Source organism: Chelon labrosus (genome assembly GCF_963514085.1).
Source record: "Chelon labrosus genome assembly, chromosome: 16".
NCBI classification, from domain to species: Eukaryota; Metazoa; Chordata; class Actinopteri; order Mugiliformes; family Mugilidae; genus Chelon; species Chelon labrosus.
The window spans coordinates 12,571,218-12,585,276 of record NC_140349.1 but is presented as its reverse complement, the minus strand read 5'-3'; the positions used below and the strand labels follow the sequence as shown (position 1 = coordinate 12,585,276).

The 14,059-nt window shown below is 39.1% G+C and overlaps 1 protein-coding gene across 1 annotated transcript in view; it reads left to right on the top strand.

Moving 5' to 3' along the window:
* Positions 1 to 2,041: 2,041 nt before the first annotated feature.
* The window catches only part of dtnbp1b (dystrobrevin binding protein 1b), a gene marked incomplete at its 5' end in the record, with an annotated part of 51,636 nt that continues 39,618 nt past the window's right edge, over positions 2,042 to 14,059 (top strand). The window contains 3 exons of the mRNA XM_084562622.1: positions 2,042 to 2,057; positions 3,133 to 3,191; positions 7,382 to 7,457. Of these exons, the coding sequence (XP_084418748.1) occupies positions 2,042 to 2,057; positions 3,133 to 3,191; positions 7,382 to 7,457 (151 nt within the window). The remainder of the gene's footprint in view (positions 2,058 to 3,132; positions 3,192 to 7,381; positions 7,458 to 14,059) is intronic.

The window sequence follows — 14,059 nt, the reverse complement described above, 5'->3', positions numbered from 1 at the left end:
TCCTCCCACCATCCAAAGACATGCTAGCCAGGTTAATTGGTGATTCTAAATTGGCCGTAAGTGTGAATGTGAGTGTGAATGGTTGTCTGTCTCTCTGCGGAGCCTATCCCAGCTGTCATCAGACGAGAGGCGGGGTACACCCTGGACAGGTTCACCAGTCTATCACAGTGTTAACACAGAGACAGACAACCATTCACACTCACATGCAAACCTACAGCCAATTTAGGATCACCAATTAACCTAACAACCTAACCACCACGCCACTGTGCCGCCCCAGACCTAAGAAAAGGTGTAGATTTCACATGAGATCTTCCTACTACTATATCTACTATTGTAGGTGGCTTCTACGTTTAATTGCCGCTGCATAACCCATGAGACTCCTGTAGCTGTCTGCAGTTTTCTGCCCAAAAAAAAAATATATACTTTTATAGTTATAATAATGTTTGTAATGTTGCCATTATGAAAGAGGTGGAAACCAAAGCTTTTTTTAGAACTAAATATCATTGAACTGAGTCTGAGAAAGTGCTGCTAAATATAGGGTGTGGAAGGAAACATTAAAGACACCCTTGAGAGACCATTCGCTGGTGCTGTGTGGGAGAACCGTATGATGAATACATAATTAGTTTTCTGACTACATTTTGAAGCAATCACACGTTTTTCCACTATGCAATTTTACATGTTCTGTGGATTTCTGCTCATGTGTGTGCTTTAAATAACATGTTTCTTTTTCTCAACTGAAGATAACAGACGTACTGCTCTGGAAATTTTTAGAAACTATGATATAAGGTTACAGAAAAGCTAAACAAAGTCAGCTATTAATGTAAGGGTCAGAAAATGTCTTCATCAATCCTATTTTATGGTTCAGTGTGAGGGGGGAAAATAAGGAATACGTTGCTATCTGTGTTTTCACAGAAATACCTCCAGGGCTCGCTCTCAGTTTCACAAGCATCACAAGTGGAAAATCAGCCTTGTTACACTGTGATATTTAAAATTTAAAATCAATATAAACTGCGCCCTGCTAGACGTTACTGAACTCATGGAAAAGATTTATTTAAAATGATGATATATGATAAGCGCAGTGTTTTCATTCTTAACTGATTGGCTTAGACAGAATGACAGTCAGGAGGACATGAAGGTTTTGCTGCCAGATTTAATCATATAAAAATTTGCTGCCGTGGCAAACCCATACAAAATGCTTTAGTAGTCAGCCATTTCCTCATCATATTATCTGTCTTAAGCTTTTCCTTCACATGAACTACATAAACTACACTCAGATCATTCAGATCGTGTAGTACTGTAACCTGTTCATCTGGGTGAAAGATGAAAATAGAGGTCTGTTTATACAGTACAGTCACTTGAAAGTATTCAGGTCCATACATGCACACACGTTTGTAAGGCTGTCTCTGTGCTCTAACTGCCTTTATGGCCTTAGGCCTAACTGCTCTTACATAAGTATAATGTAGGTTATGTGTGAGAGAATCACAAGATCAATACAGTTCTGAATTGGGAGAATCATCTTAACCCTGTCTGCTCCAAACAGCACAACGATATACAGTATGCATGTCTGTGTATTTATATGTGTGCACTTTTATGTTTCCTAGTGTGAGCCTGCATCTGTAATGAACTCAGCTGGGACTTGTTTAGACACATTCCCATCTGCCCCACTGTACTAATTCTGCATACTTCAGTGAACAGTGCATATGTCACATTTACAGCACAAGGGAGATTCTGGCATGTTGATCACGTCCAATAACAACCATTAATAACAATGTGATACATTTGTTTAGTAAGAAGAGTAAAAGAATGAGCTATTCAGTGTCCGTTAATCTAATAAATATTCAGTATGATCATTTTAATTAAGAGTTTACGAGCATTAAAACATATGTTCCATGCAGTTACATAAGGAGAAAGAATGACTGTAGCTTTGAAACTGTGTGAGAGGGGGCAGCTATTATTTATAGTCTGCGTTGTGTAATGCCTTGTCTTTCTCATTAGGACATCAAGGATCAAATGGCAGAGAGGAGGGCCTGAGTGATGGAACATGCGGATGTCCTCAAGTGAAGTGAGGAGATAGACCAGATGGGACCATACGACCCCGCAGACAGGCTCTGTCTTTTTTCACAGCCTGTTCTCCTCAGGAATGTGGCAAAAAAAAAAGGTGTAATCTTCACAAAACCGGACATGACCAGAAAAGTATGTTTAAACTGTGCACTATATCTGTTTTGATTCAAAGCTATTTATAGGATTCACTGTAGAATCAGGCTTTGATAATTAATGGGTAGAGATTTTTCACTTCATCTTCTACAAAATACGGTTTAATCATAAATTCATATACGTAACTGACATTACAGTTAAAGACTATTGAAAAAAGATCTAGCCAATATGTCTTTCAATTTTATTTGTAAGTGGAACATGATCACAAAAACTAACCTACTGACTGACCAAAATGTGAGGATGCATTATGAATAAACTGTTTGCAACATGTGTTAAATGTCACATTGCGTAGGTTTGTGGTTTGCCCATTTCCCCATTTCATTTTCCAGTTAACCAGTTGTATTATTCTGTGGTATAAGATGGTATTCTATTCTTTGTCGTCATCCAGAGACTGAATGCTAGAAGTTAAACTCCCAATGTGCTGCCATCAAATTCCCCAGTCTCACGCAAAACAAAAAGTGCTGTACATTGACTAAAAGACATGCAGACTGAGAAACCGGCTCAGTAATTGGACGGATCTGACCACAGAATGCTGCACAGTATCTGCCTCTAAATACGCTCTATAGAGAACATTGTTTGTTTCTGGGTTGTGTTTCTTGTGCTGGCTATTGGGATTTTTGACTATAGGCTTTGTATTTAGTCAATTAAGCGACTGACCCAGCAAACGTTTCTTTTGTAGGGTATTGGTGGATATAAAATTAAATTTTGAGTCTGACTGGCACCACTGCTTTTTGCCAGTGACTGCAATCAGTTTGGGCGAAGTAGACTAAGTTTTCCCATCAAGGCCACTCCGCACTGATAGCTGTTGGCTTTTGAGTTTTAGTTTTAACCTTGTAAAGTTCTGCTGTATGACCGCTTAATGAATAAAGTTTGTCCAACGGCTCTTATTTCAGCCTCTAAGATCTGCTTCCTGAGGAGAGAGTCAACCAACGGAGGTCAGTCTGTGTGGATTGAACCAATCGGCTGCTTGGGTTCAGGTATGCACCGCTAACAATGTTGCTTTGTATTCAGTAGCAATGCAGGGAGGTCCTGCAAACGCATCACTCGGTCAGGCTTACCTTTTTGTCATTAAAAAGAGCTGAAACACCGATGTTTCATAAGGATAACACCATACATACCAATTCATACACAACACATTGAATTTGATGCCTAAAATAATACCGGTTTCCTCAAAGCAGCTTTACTCAGTGGTAACAATGCCTCTCATGATTTCCAGTTTAAGTTATAGCACATACATTAGCAGTATCAGTATGAGTGAGAGATAAATTTGTCTGGAATCTCTATGCATCTGTCATATACATACACATATACATTATATATGCACGCCGTATCACAACCACACACTCAGCACAAACACTTTCTTGCTGATACAGTCTGTTAGTATATGAATCCTCGCCCAGGTGTGCAGTCGAAAACGTCTAGTGCATTTACTATCTGAAAAAATACCTGCATGCCTCCAGAATAAATGGCCTGTCACTATACCAGGCTGGATGCTGTCAGCTAAGCAGCACATCGCAGGGAGGTTTGCCTACCTCCTGCATATCAATCCTTTTTATTATTTCACTTCATATTTCATGTTTTTCAGAGCAAATGTTTGTCCATTGTGCATGCAAGACATTTAAAACCTATATGGTAGTTGAAAATCTTGTCTAAAACTTGTAGTAAAGCAGCCAATTGGTTGTTACGGAAGGTGCGAATGAACTCTACAAAGATAGATTTAAACATTCAAGTGAAAGCATGCTGACTTCTTAAAAAAAAAAAAAAATCCAATGCGACAGCTTTCATGGAACTTATAAGAAAGTGAATCTCCAAGCGATAGCAGGGTGGTTTATCTCTAAAGGCAGCTGCGGTCCAGGCCCGTAGGCTCCAGGGGGAATCAGTCACTAGTGCGTGTGTGTGTGTGTGTGTGCAAAGTCTGTGTCACAAAGTCATTGTCAGAAGTTTTTCTTCCCTACTATCTCTGACGCTCTCCTCCTCTCTGCTTCGCTTCAATCAGACTAATCATTTTCCTTGTTAATTACTTCTTCACCCTGCAGAGCTGTCATGCCTGTGTGGCGGAAAGCGAGGTTTAAAATTGGATGCTACACCTGTTCTAGTGTGTTTCCTGATACTTTGTTCAAATTTGACATAACCCAGAGGAGAACAGTGGCTCCTGTTGGAACGGTCTCTGGCATGAAATAGTTACAGGACCTGTCCTAGTGACATACGTGTGTGTATATAGTATATAGTCCACATGCACTTATCTTGGACAGATACAGTGCTGTCAGTTACACATTGACAACGTCCATGTCATAACTGACTTGTGTAACAATGTCAGGGGTTCAAACGAGTTTCATTCTACTTCCCTTTCATATACAATTCCCCTGTATACTTAAACTAATTTCTTGAACAAGAGACCACAGCTAATGAACATATGATCTTGTTGCTGCATTTTGCCCAATTTTGCCCAGCACTGACAACAAAGCCAGGTTGGTTTCTATAAGAGAAGCATATTTTTTTCTTTTCACTTTAATAGTTCGCATATGCATTATTCTCTGTGTTTGTTGCTGTTCTGCACCAGTATTATCCCAATACTTCACCAGATAGATTGGCTGAATTCTAGCATTACTGCTATTTCAAGTAGTCTTTACATTATATGGACTTTGTCTTTTTATGGGCTGTCTATGCAGACAAATACAGGGATTAACATTCTAACAAGAATGTCAAAAAGAAATTAAACATTTATCTATACACTGATAAGGCATAACATTATGACCACCTTCTTAATATTGTGTAGGTCTCCCTTGTGCCTCCAAAACAGGTGTGACTCATCAGAGAATGGACGTGGACCTTCTGAGGGTGTCCTGTGGTGTCTGGCAACAGAATTGGTTGAGGGGAGGGGTCTCTGTGGATCAGGCTTGCTCCAGTGCATCTCACAGATACTTGATCAGTTTGGGGTCTAGTGAGTTTGGAGGCCAGGTCAACACGTTGTGCTGTTTTTCGAGTTGTTACTAAACTGTTTTTGTGTGTGTGCCTGTGTCAGGCTGCATCCTGCTGGGGATGGCTGCTGCCATCAAGGAATGTCATTGCTATGGGGTGGGGGTACCTGGTCTGGTCTAGGTGGGTGGTACATGTCTAACATCCACACGAATGCTAGGTCCAAAGGTTTCCCTACAGGACATTGAATTGTTAGCTGATCAGTGTATATCTGATATAAATGTGTGCTGAAGCACTCTCTCAGTTTGGGATTTCATTTAAATTTTGAGCGATTTACTCAACAGTGTGAGCAGGTAACAGGTCAGAGTATTGCCCAAAGACCTTGTCAGATCACATTAGTTGATGTTACCCTGAGAGCTTTCAGTCACTAGTTTGAAACCAAAGCAAAATCATCACTTCCTTTTCAAGCAACGGTATTGGGAACAGTAGCACTTCAGCATAACCACATCCGGTAACACTCTGTAAAGTGCAAAAACACATCGTAAAAACTATGATGGGAACCTCTGCCCTGCAGCTGAACAAGACATCACTGTCTCACACATTTTATCTATCGTCCCTCTCTTCACATGCCCTTGGTACTTCCCAAGTCTTCCATCAGCCCCTGCTTTGTTGTAACGTGCTCCCTCATAGATCTTTGATGCACAGAATCAATTAAGGATACAAGTTCTCTAGTGCTGCCTGATGGGCATGGAAAAGATGGCCAGACAAGTATAGTTCCATAGTTCAAAGCTGATGTAGAGCTGCTTCTGGATACACATTAAAGCTTATTCAGTGCTTTCTACATCACCTTGCCTTCGGCCATAGAAAGAATGAGAGAGTGTGACAGAGGGAGAGAAATATTCATGACTGGATGAGCATCAGGGAGAAATGGAGCAGGAATTAGAGATGGGTGACAGAGGCGGTCCATGCTCCTGGACAGTTAATCTGCTGTTTAGTTACCATGCATGTGCTTTCAGTGGTTCTAGTGGTCATATTCTGAGTGCATGGCAGTGCATCAGTTTAAATCTTTGCAAAATAGTTTGAGCTGGAAGTGTTGTACACAGAGAAACGTATTTGCAATACTCCCTCTTTTTCTCATGACTGACCGTAAACCAAGATGCATTTTTAATCCCACAGGGGAAGGTCATATAAAATTACACCATAGCTTTAATAGGATGGCTTCTTTCATTTTTCTTTCCTAAAGGTGAGCAAGTTAAGACTTTCAAATTGTTCACCAAGGTCTCCCAAGTTTTAACTCTATGCAAAATCACAGTTTGGATTTACTCCTCAACAAGCAAATCAATTAAAATTCATTTCTTTTAGTCCTAAACTTTGTTGCTGAGGGTGAGGGTTGCTGAGATGAGGGTTTTGTCTTTAGCTGCTGTTTTGCTGCAGCCTCCTTTGTCCTTGATTAAGCTACGCATTTAATCTGCGTGCCCATAAAATGACCTGCATTCTGTTTAAGAGTGTTTTCCACAAGGGATTAAGATTGGTCAAGGCCAGGTCACAAAGTAGGGAGACACCTCATATTCCCTCTCAGACAAATAGAATATGCTACTTGATAAAATATTTAATCATGAAATCATGTGTTGTGGATACACAGTATGTATGTAACAACGTGGTCTGTTTGCGTTTGGAGGATGCGGTCGGTCTGACGTGTTGTGCTGGCTCAGGTCTACACTGGCACTCTGCCTGGTGACTGTGATGGATGCCAACACTCCTGCTCATAAGGGTGATGTGATATGCAGTGGGGACTTCAGCACAGCGCAGGGCCACATATCAATCTTTTCACATTGTGTTTAAGTCCCTGAGCACATCTCCCTTATGGGCCATTGTTGTTTGGCTTGGTACAGCTACAAATTAAAGCGGGAAGGCTGTGCTAATTCACTGGCAATTAAAGAATGAATGAGAGACTTTTCTCGTAACACTGATGAGGTAGCTTTGTATTTGTTGTGCTGACCAATTTAGACTCCATGATCCTTAGGAATTGGTAGAAAGCATATGTAAATAGAAAATTATATAATGAATATACAATCACAAGAATGTAACAAAGACACTCTAATTAACCAGACTTTTAACACTGCAGCAAAGGAAAAAAGTATTTATTGGTTTTGGATATTCTCATTTGCTAACATGCAAAGTCTTCAGCATATTGTGTAAAAAGATGGTGAAAAACATTACCCTGGTAAAACATATTTCTCATGTGCCTCAGATCCTTCCCAGAGTCACTGGAGCAGACAGTCTATCCCTAAAAGCTGCAGGCAGAAAGGCAGGAAGCGCCTTAATAGGTCAGTCCATCACAGAAACACAACTCATTGTGAATTCCCACTATAAATATCTTCAGTAAGAGTTGAGTCTTTCCAGTTTGCCAAAGTACGGTCTCCACCTGCCAAGGGCAAATTTAGTTTGACAATAATCAGATTTGCATTTGACAACAAAGAATACAGCAGCCGTGTTGTTTAAGAATGAGTGTCACTGCATTTTTCTGTTTAATTTCAAGTGAATGTGCCTCCTAACTTGTTAAAACATTTTGTGGCTGGCAGTAGCACAGCAACCAAAGCAGCTGTTCTAATATTTGTGTAGACATCAAACATTTATGAACTCATAATTTGGCACACTGAACCGAGTCAATCAGATCGTAAAAACTCATGTAGTAAATGCCTTCTCATTCATTTGCAGCATCGTTTAGTCTCCTTGTAGACCGGTGGATTTCTCAGAGCAAATCTAAGAAAGCATTTCAGACTTATTGAGTATGTGACTATAATTAACATCTGCTAGCAGCAACGCTACTCCAAAACCTCTCATTAGCCAGCTGCCCCATATACTCTCCAGTAGGAACCTCACTTTTAGTTTGGAAGTTTTCTTTTCAAAACTGGAGTAATGCAGTTGAGTAGGCACACATCGCCCAGAATGAACACCAAAGACGACTCCCTTCTGACACATACGGAGTAAACTTCACTTTAGATCTGAGTTCACCGAGTCAGGAGGATATTTCTAGGTCAGTGAAACAGACAAGTAGTTGTATATATCTCAGATGTACTGTAGATTGCCCCCCACTCCTATTTCAGAGATGGAGAACGCGTGTTGTGCTTTATTTAGCTATGCTATCTGTTAATTCATTTGAGCAAACTTGTCCTTGTTTCATGTTTCATCTCTTATTCATTACCAAACCAACATGCCAGCGGTGAATGTTTAATTCTACCAATGAGAAACTCTCTCTTGGTTCTATTTTTAGGCAGGCAGAAATTGTTAAACAGAGAAAATACTGCTCTTTAAAACCAGATTAAATATGCATTTCCTCTTGAGAGAATGATATGGTAGTTTGTGTGGATTCTAAATGTTGCAGGTCATTGCACTTTAAATGAAATAACTGGAGCCATTTTTGACGGCAGTAAATTTAATAACATGTCAGTGTTAATTACATTATGTGGTTCATTTGTGTGATAACTATGCAGACCATACATATAACACAGACTTTCTACTGTAATAAATGAATGAAATAAATAAACTATTTTACCTTTTCATTTAAGAGGTATCTTGCCCTTACAGGTATGTTAATGCATAAATCCAAAATCTGTAGATGCACAGTCTGCAAAGTAAATATATATATTTCTAATGATCATACAGATACTGCTTTCAGATCACAGTTTTCTATGTGCTATGGCCATCTAGTGGGCCCATCTGCCTGTCATTACTGACTTCTGTTAGCTGAAAACAATAATAACTGAATCAGGCAGAACAGAGCCATGACTGCCCTGAAAATGACCTGTACTTTATATGAAGATAAGGGAGAGAAAGAGCAGAGCTGAAGAGAATGTTTTTTTTATTAAGCTATACTGCCCTCCTCAGGGAATAAGAGTGAATTCTCATGGAGTTGGAGTCGGTACAGACATAGTGGTATTCAAAATATCTGATTGGTAGAGGGTTGACAGTTTTGAAATCGTCTTGTACAATAGATTTTAGACTTGTTTTTGCTACCCTGTGGGGACTCCATGTCTCAAGGGTGACCCGTGAAGACTCCACTTTTGTAGTGAAATAATAGAGTAATTATTCACAACAATACTGGTTTATTTCCCAATTTTGGGGGGATCCTGGTCTCCCAAAAAACAGCTTCAGAATAAAAATTTGTCAAAGTTTTGTCAGGTCTTTCTATCCTGCTGGCGATGCTCCTGTTGTGTCTTACCACAAACCACCAGTAGGTGGCACTGTTTAACATTTGTTTGTGGAGAATTTATAGACACCTAAAGGCCAGTATACGGCAAGAGAGGTGAGATTTTTTTTACAGTCAATCAACAGCTTTGTTTAAAAGATAGAACAATGTCTTTATCATATTTATAATTATGTTATCTGTTTCTCAGGTTTTTGGAATCCACTGTAATGTAAATTGTCTACTGCCAAAGATTTGTACACATTGGATTCCACTCTCAATAGATTATTTATTTTATCTTAACGGTATTACTATAATTACTGCACTGCATAATATGAATGTACATTATTCCACTTTTCTATGCAAAGAGTATGTTTGGAAACAAAAAGAAGTGCAACAAGGTTTCAGTCTCCTTCAGAAATTTCTACATTTCTGCATAAAAATGACTTAAAACAGCACATTTTCACACAAATCCTGTAAGCAGACAAAGAGAACCTAATCAAACCCATAACATGAAACTGAAATATTATACTTATTATTAATTTCCTGAATAAATAAACACACCTGTACATATCTGTGAGTTGTAAAAGTATTTGAACCTCTTGGATAAAAAGTTAATTTTAAGGCAAAATAAGAACTGTTTCCATTCAATATAATGAAACTTGCGTGTCATCCAGTGCTGAGAGATGAAGCAGTTCTGTTCTGAGCAATGGGCTAAAATTTTATATTATGCATTATACTAGTAGACTATGTAGATTTAGATTTGATTTTGTCAGCTATAGAGTGTAGAGATGCTGTATCACAGCCTGTAGTTTCTGTGCTCTCTTTAGTCATTAGGTTTATAGATGGATAGTTTTGTCCGTAATCTCTTCATTAAATTCCTGAATATAGATATATCCAAAAGGGTTTGCATCCTCTATTTCTGTTGCATATATTTCTATTTTTACAGCTGAATTTTGCCTTTAAAAGCATAAATGCACAACTTGAGATAAAGTTGACAAAGCATTACGTAATCTCTCTAAAAAATTATTTTGCCAGATTAACTAAAAACTTCCTGCTACTACAACATCAAACCACTAGATGGTGACATTGATCTTTTTAAATCTTTTGTTCACCAAAGTCAAGTCTTTTCATCTGAGAAGATTCTCAGTCATCCAAGTATTAGCGTATCAGAACTGATGAAGCCACATGGATGAGTGGAGAAGATCAGTTGTTTTAACTTTTTAGGTATCAATGTTGTTTCTCGAACTCTGAACTGTCGGCTGAATTGTAATACTAATATGAGATTTTACATTAAAGAGAACTTGGTAGCGTACTCTAGATTCATTGGTGGTCTGCAAAATATTGTTTAGGGCACATACACGCAGTGCAGTGTTTATATATGTGTAGTTATAATTAAAATATATAAAATGTCTGTTTCCATGCAAAGGTGCAATTGTTCAACTGAAACGCCTCATTGGATGTCTCTTTATCATATTCCAATTAGACAAAAATCCAGTCTAAATGTGATTTACTTAATTAAAGACATGGAATCTAATGACTTGATTAAGAAAATGAGTGATGACACAGAAATCAGGCTTGGAAATGAAACTTGAAAATAAAACCAAGTAGCTTTTTCCCTGCAAGAACTCAACTTTCCGTCATACTGTGCCATATTGATTGTGTCAGTTAAAATGTCACATTTTAATTCATTTTAGTTAAGATGTGTGAAAATCCCACTTATATACTTAGACTGTGCATAATGGTACCGCAAACAAAGGGAGGCTAATTTGACAATATTTAAAGCGGAACAGATAAAAGCCATTTCACTCAGATCACAAGAAGAGCAGCTATCACGCTGCTTATGGTTGTGTGTGTGTGTGTGTGTGTGAACGTGCCGCGCTCTGTGTGTAAAACCCCGGGGAGCAGCCATGCAGGGCTTTTGATTCAGAGTGTGGCAGGGCAGTCTCGATGGAATACACTGTGACAGACCCTCTCTGAATGAAGAAAAGATAGTCTGTCTGCAGAGAAAGCCTGAGGGACAGTCCCCCCCACCTCCTTCTCTTTATTCGCAATGTTCATTTTGCTTTGTCATATTACTCACTCTCACTGCAAGAGTCTGTTGAGCAACGTATTCTTTCCTCTTCAAATAGGAAAACACGCGGAGCCTCACATGTGCACAAAGAGACACACACACAGAGATTCTCCTTTTCATAATCTCTCCCGCTTTGAACGCTGACTTGATCCCATTTGAGTGAGTGAATTTCGATGCAGCCTCTCTGCGCACAGTCTGTGGGGATGGTGAGAGGGAAGAGTCGACTTCCATATGAGCGCTACAGCAGCAGCAGGCTGAGTAAGCGGGGAATATGCTGCCTGTGGATATAATGCTTCAGTAAGTCAAAGACATGAATCTAAGGATCTGTTTCCATGCGCCTGACATCTTGATTTTTTTTTTCTTTTCCTGTTTTTTTTGCTTACAGTGTTTCTCTTTGTCAGAATTCTTTATATACTTGTACAGTTTTTAGACAGGTTGACTAAACAGTTTATTTTCCTTGTCAGTACCGTTCAGCTTCACACTCAGTTATTTACACCTTGGAGTTAATACAATTTTACACACTTTCCCTGCTGAGATTTATGTAGCTGGTCTCTGGGTTTACAACAGTAAGGCCAATGTATACCTGTCTAACTGTAAATGGTTATTAGTCACACTGTTGCTGTCTGAGATGGAGGCATGTGGCTTCTTGATACTAGCTACAATTCTTAACAACACTATGTCAATGCACATGTCAAAGTGCCACATATAGAAATATTGTCCTGTATTTTACAGGTTTAGGATTGAAGACATTAAACTAATTCCTTTTCAGTTCATGAGTTAAAGCTACTTTAGTCTCCCCCTTCTGGCAACGAGAGAAATTACACAAACACTGTGATTCATGCACATGATTTATGACTTGTTCCATGCCGAAACACTACTAGCTCTGCAAAATCTCAGGCTTGTGTTCAGAAATAAGAAAATAAATAGAAATGTCCACATTTGTTAGATGATAATTCATTTAATAATAGCTACATAGCCTACTCCAAATATTTTATATTAACGTGCAAGAGCAGTAATGTGATATTCATGTCTGCTTTCAGTCTCTTCTTATTCTGATTAGCTTAATTAATACTGGTTGTACTTGTTTGGCACTTGTTTATATGTCCTGCACTCCAACTTTAATACAGCAGACTCTGTTCACCATGCTCATCGAAGATATTTGCGGCGTACTCCCACTATTGTGCTCAGTTTAGCTCAGCGGTAGAGTTCGACCAAAGACTGAATGGGTGTAAAAATACTGGTGAAGGAGGAACAGCTGTGTAGCCGCAATACAGACGAGTCGCTCCGAGGCCAGAAAAGCAGTCATTATCTAATCCTCCTTTCGACTCAGCCGCTGGCAACTTTGTGTGAATGACAATGCAGCATTTCAAGACCGCAGCAGCAGCAACAACAGCAGCAGCGGGGAAAGCCAATCATTTGCTCTGTTTTGTATTCAGGCCTCATCATTCCACTGTGGTCTCTCTCGCTGTCGGCATCTTCTGTCAAGTGATGTTCTATTCTCACTCTGTCAGGGTCACTTGATAAAAATGTATAAATATATGTATGGAAGATTAATTTATCGAGTCATTTCATCTGCTCCTTAGGTTGTGGTGGTGATAAATACTGCGTCATTTAGGCCAAAATTAACTGCAGTTATCTTTTAATATGCCAAAGATATCATCATGCATTTCACAACGCTTGTTGCTCAATACAGAGAATACTACATACACCATACCCTAAATTCTTTCCTATTTTTTTTTCTTCTTTCACTAGATGGGCTATCTTATCGTCACGTGTCAAAATATCCATTGTGCAGGATTTGTGTAAAGTGTGCATACTTACATAGCTTATATCTACACCTATATAATATAACCTCATGAGTTACTGCTCAGGCAGCTCTGGGATTCTGTCTTGTCCTGGTGCAGCCAGGCTCAGTTCTCATCATATGAATCTGTTTACACGCCATTTGGATATCATTACAGGGCATGTTTCAACTGAATTGAAATTAATAAACCTCTGCACACAGTTGGATAGTCCTACAACCGACCAGTGCAACGAATTATGTGACGTATGCTCCTCGACAAATGCCTTAAATTACTGTTAACTGTTCATCTTTTGAAGTTATTTCGCTGGTAAAGTCTTACAACAGATGCAATAGCAGGATCAAAACCTGACACTTCTCCAACAAAGTCAACACTCAGGTGCTTAGATGACACGTATGACTACGTCCAAGTCCCAACTTCACACCAACATACCCCCACAATAATATCGTGGGCGTGGGAAGTTCAGACTGACTGCTAGGCCATTTCTCTTTATCGTGGATGAACCTAATACATGCTTGAAGATGACTTTCCTGTCTTATTGGTTATGCAACTACAGTAGAACCCATGTCTGATTTGAATACTTGCATTGCTGGCAAATATTATATTCTTTACTGCATGTTGCCATATATTCTTCGTACATTAGCTAGAACATTTTGAGGTTCTCAACAAAAACGGCTCCTCCCGCTGATCTCTGGGCCAAATTATGTCATTTTTTCACTTGAACAAGACTTTTCTATTTCACTCAGATAAACTCTGTATTCTGAGTTGTATTTGGGTAAAGCGTAATAATACTTCACCTGATTTGTTAAGGAAAGAAACCCCCTGCATACCAATGCAGTGTCTTTAATCTAATGCTTTCTACTCTTC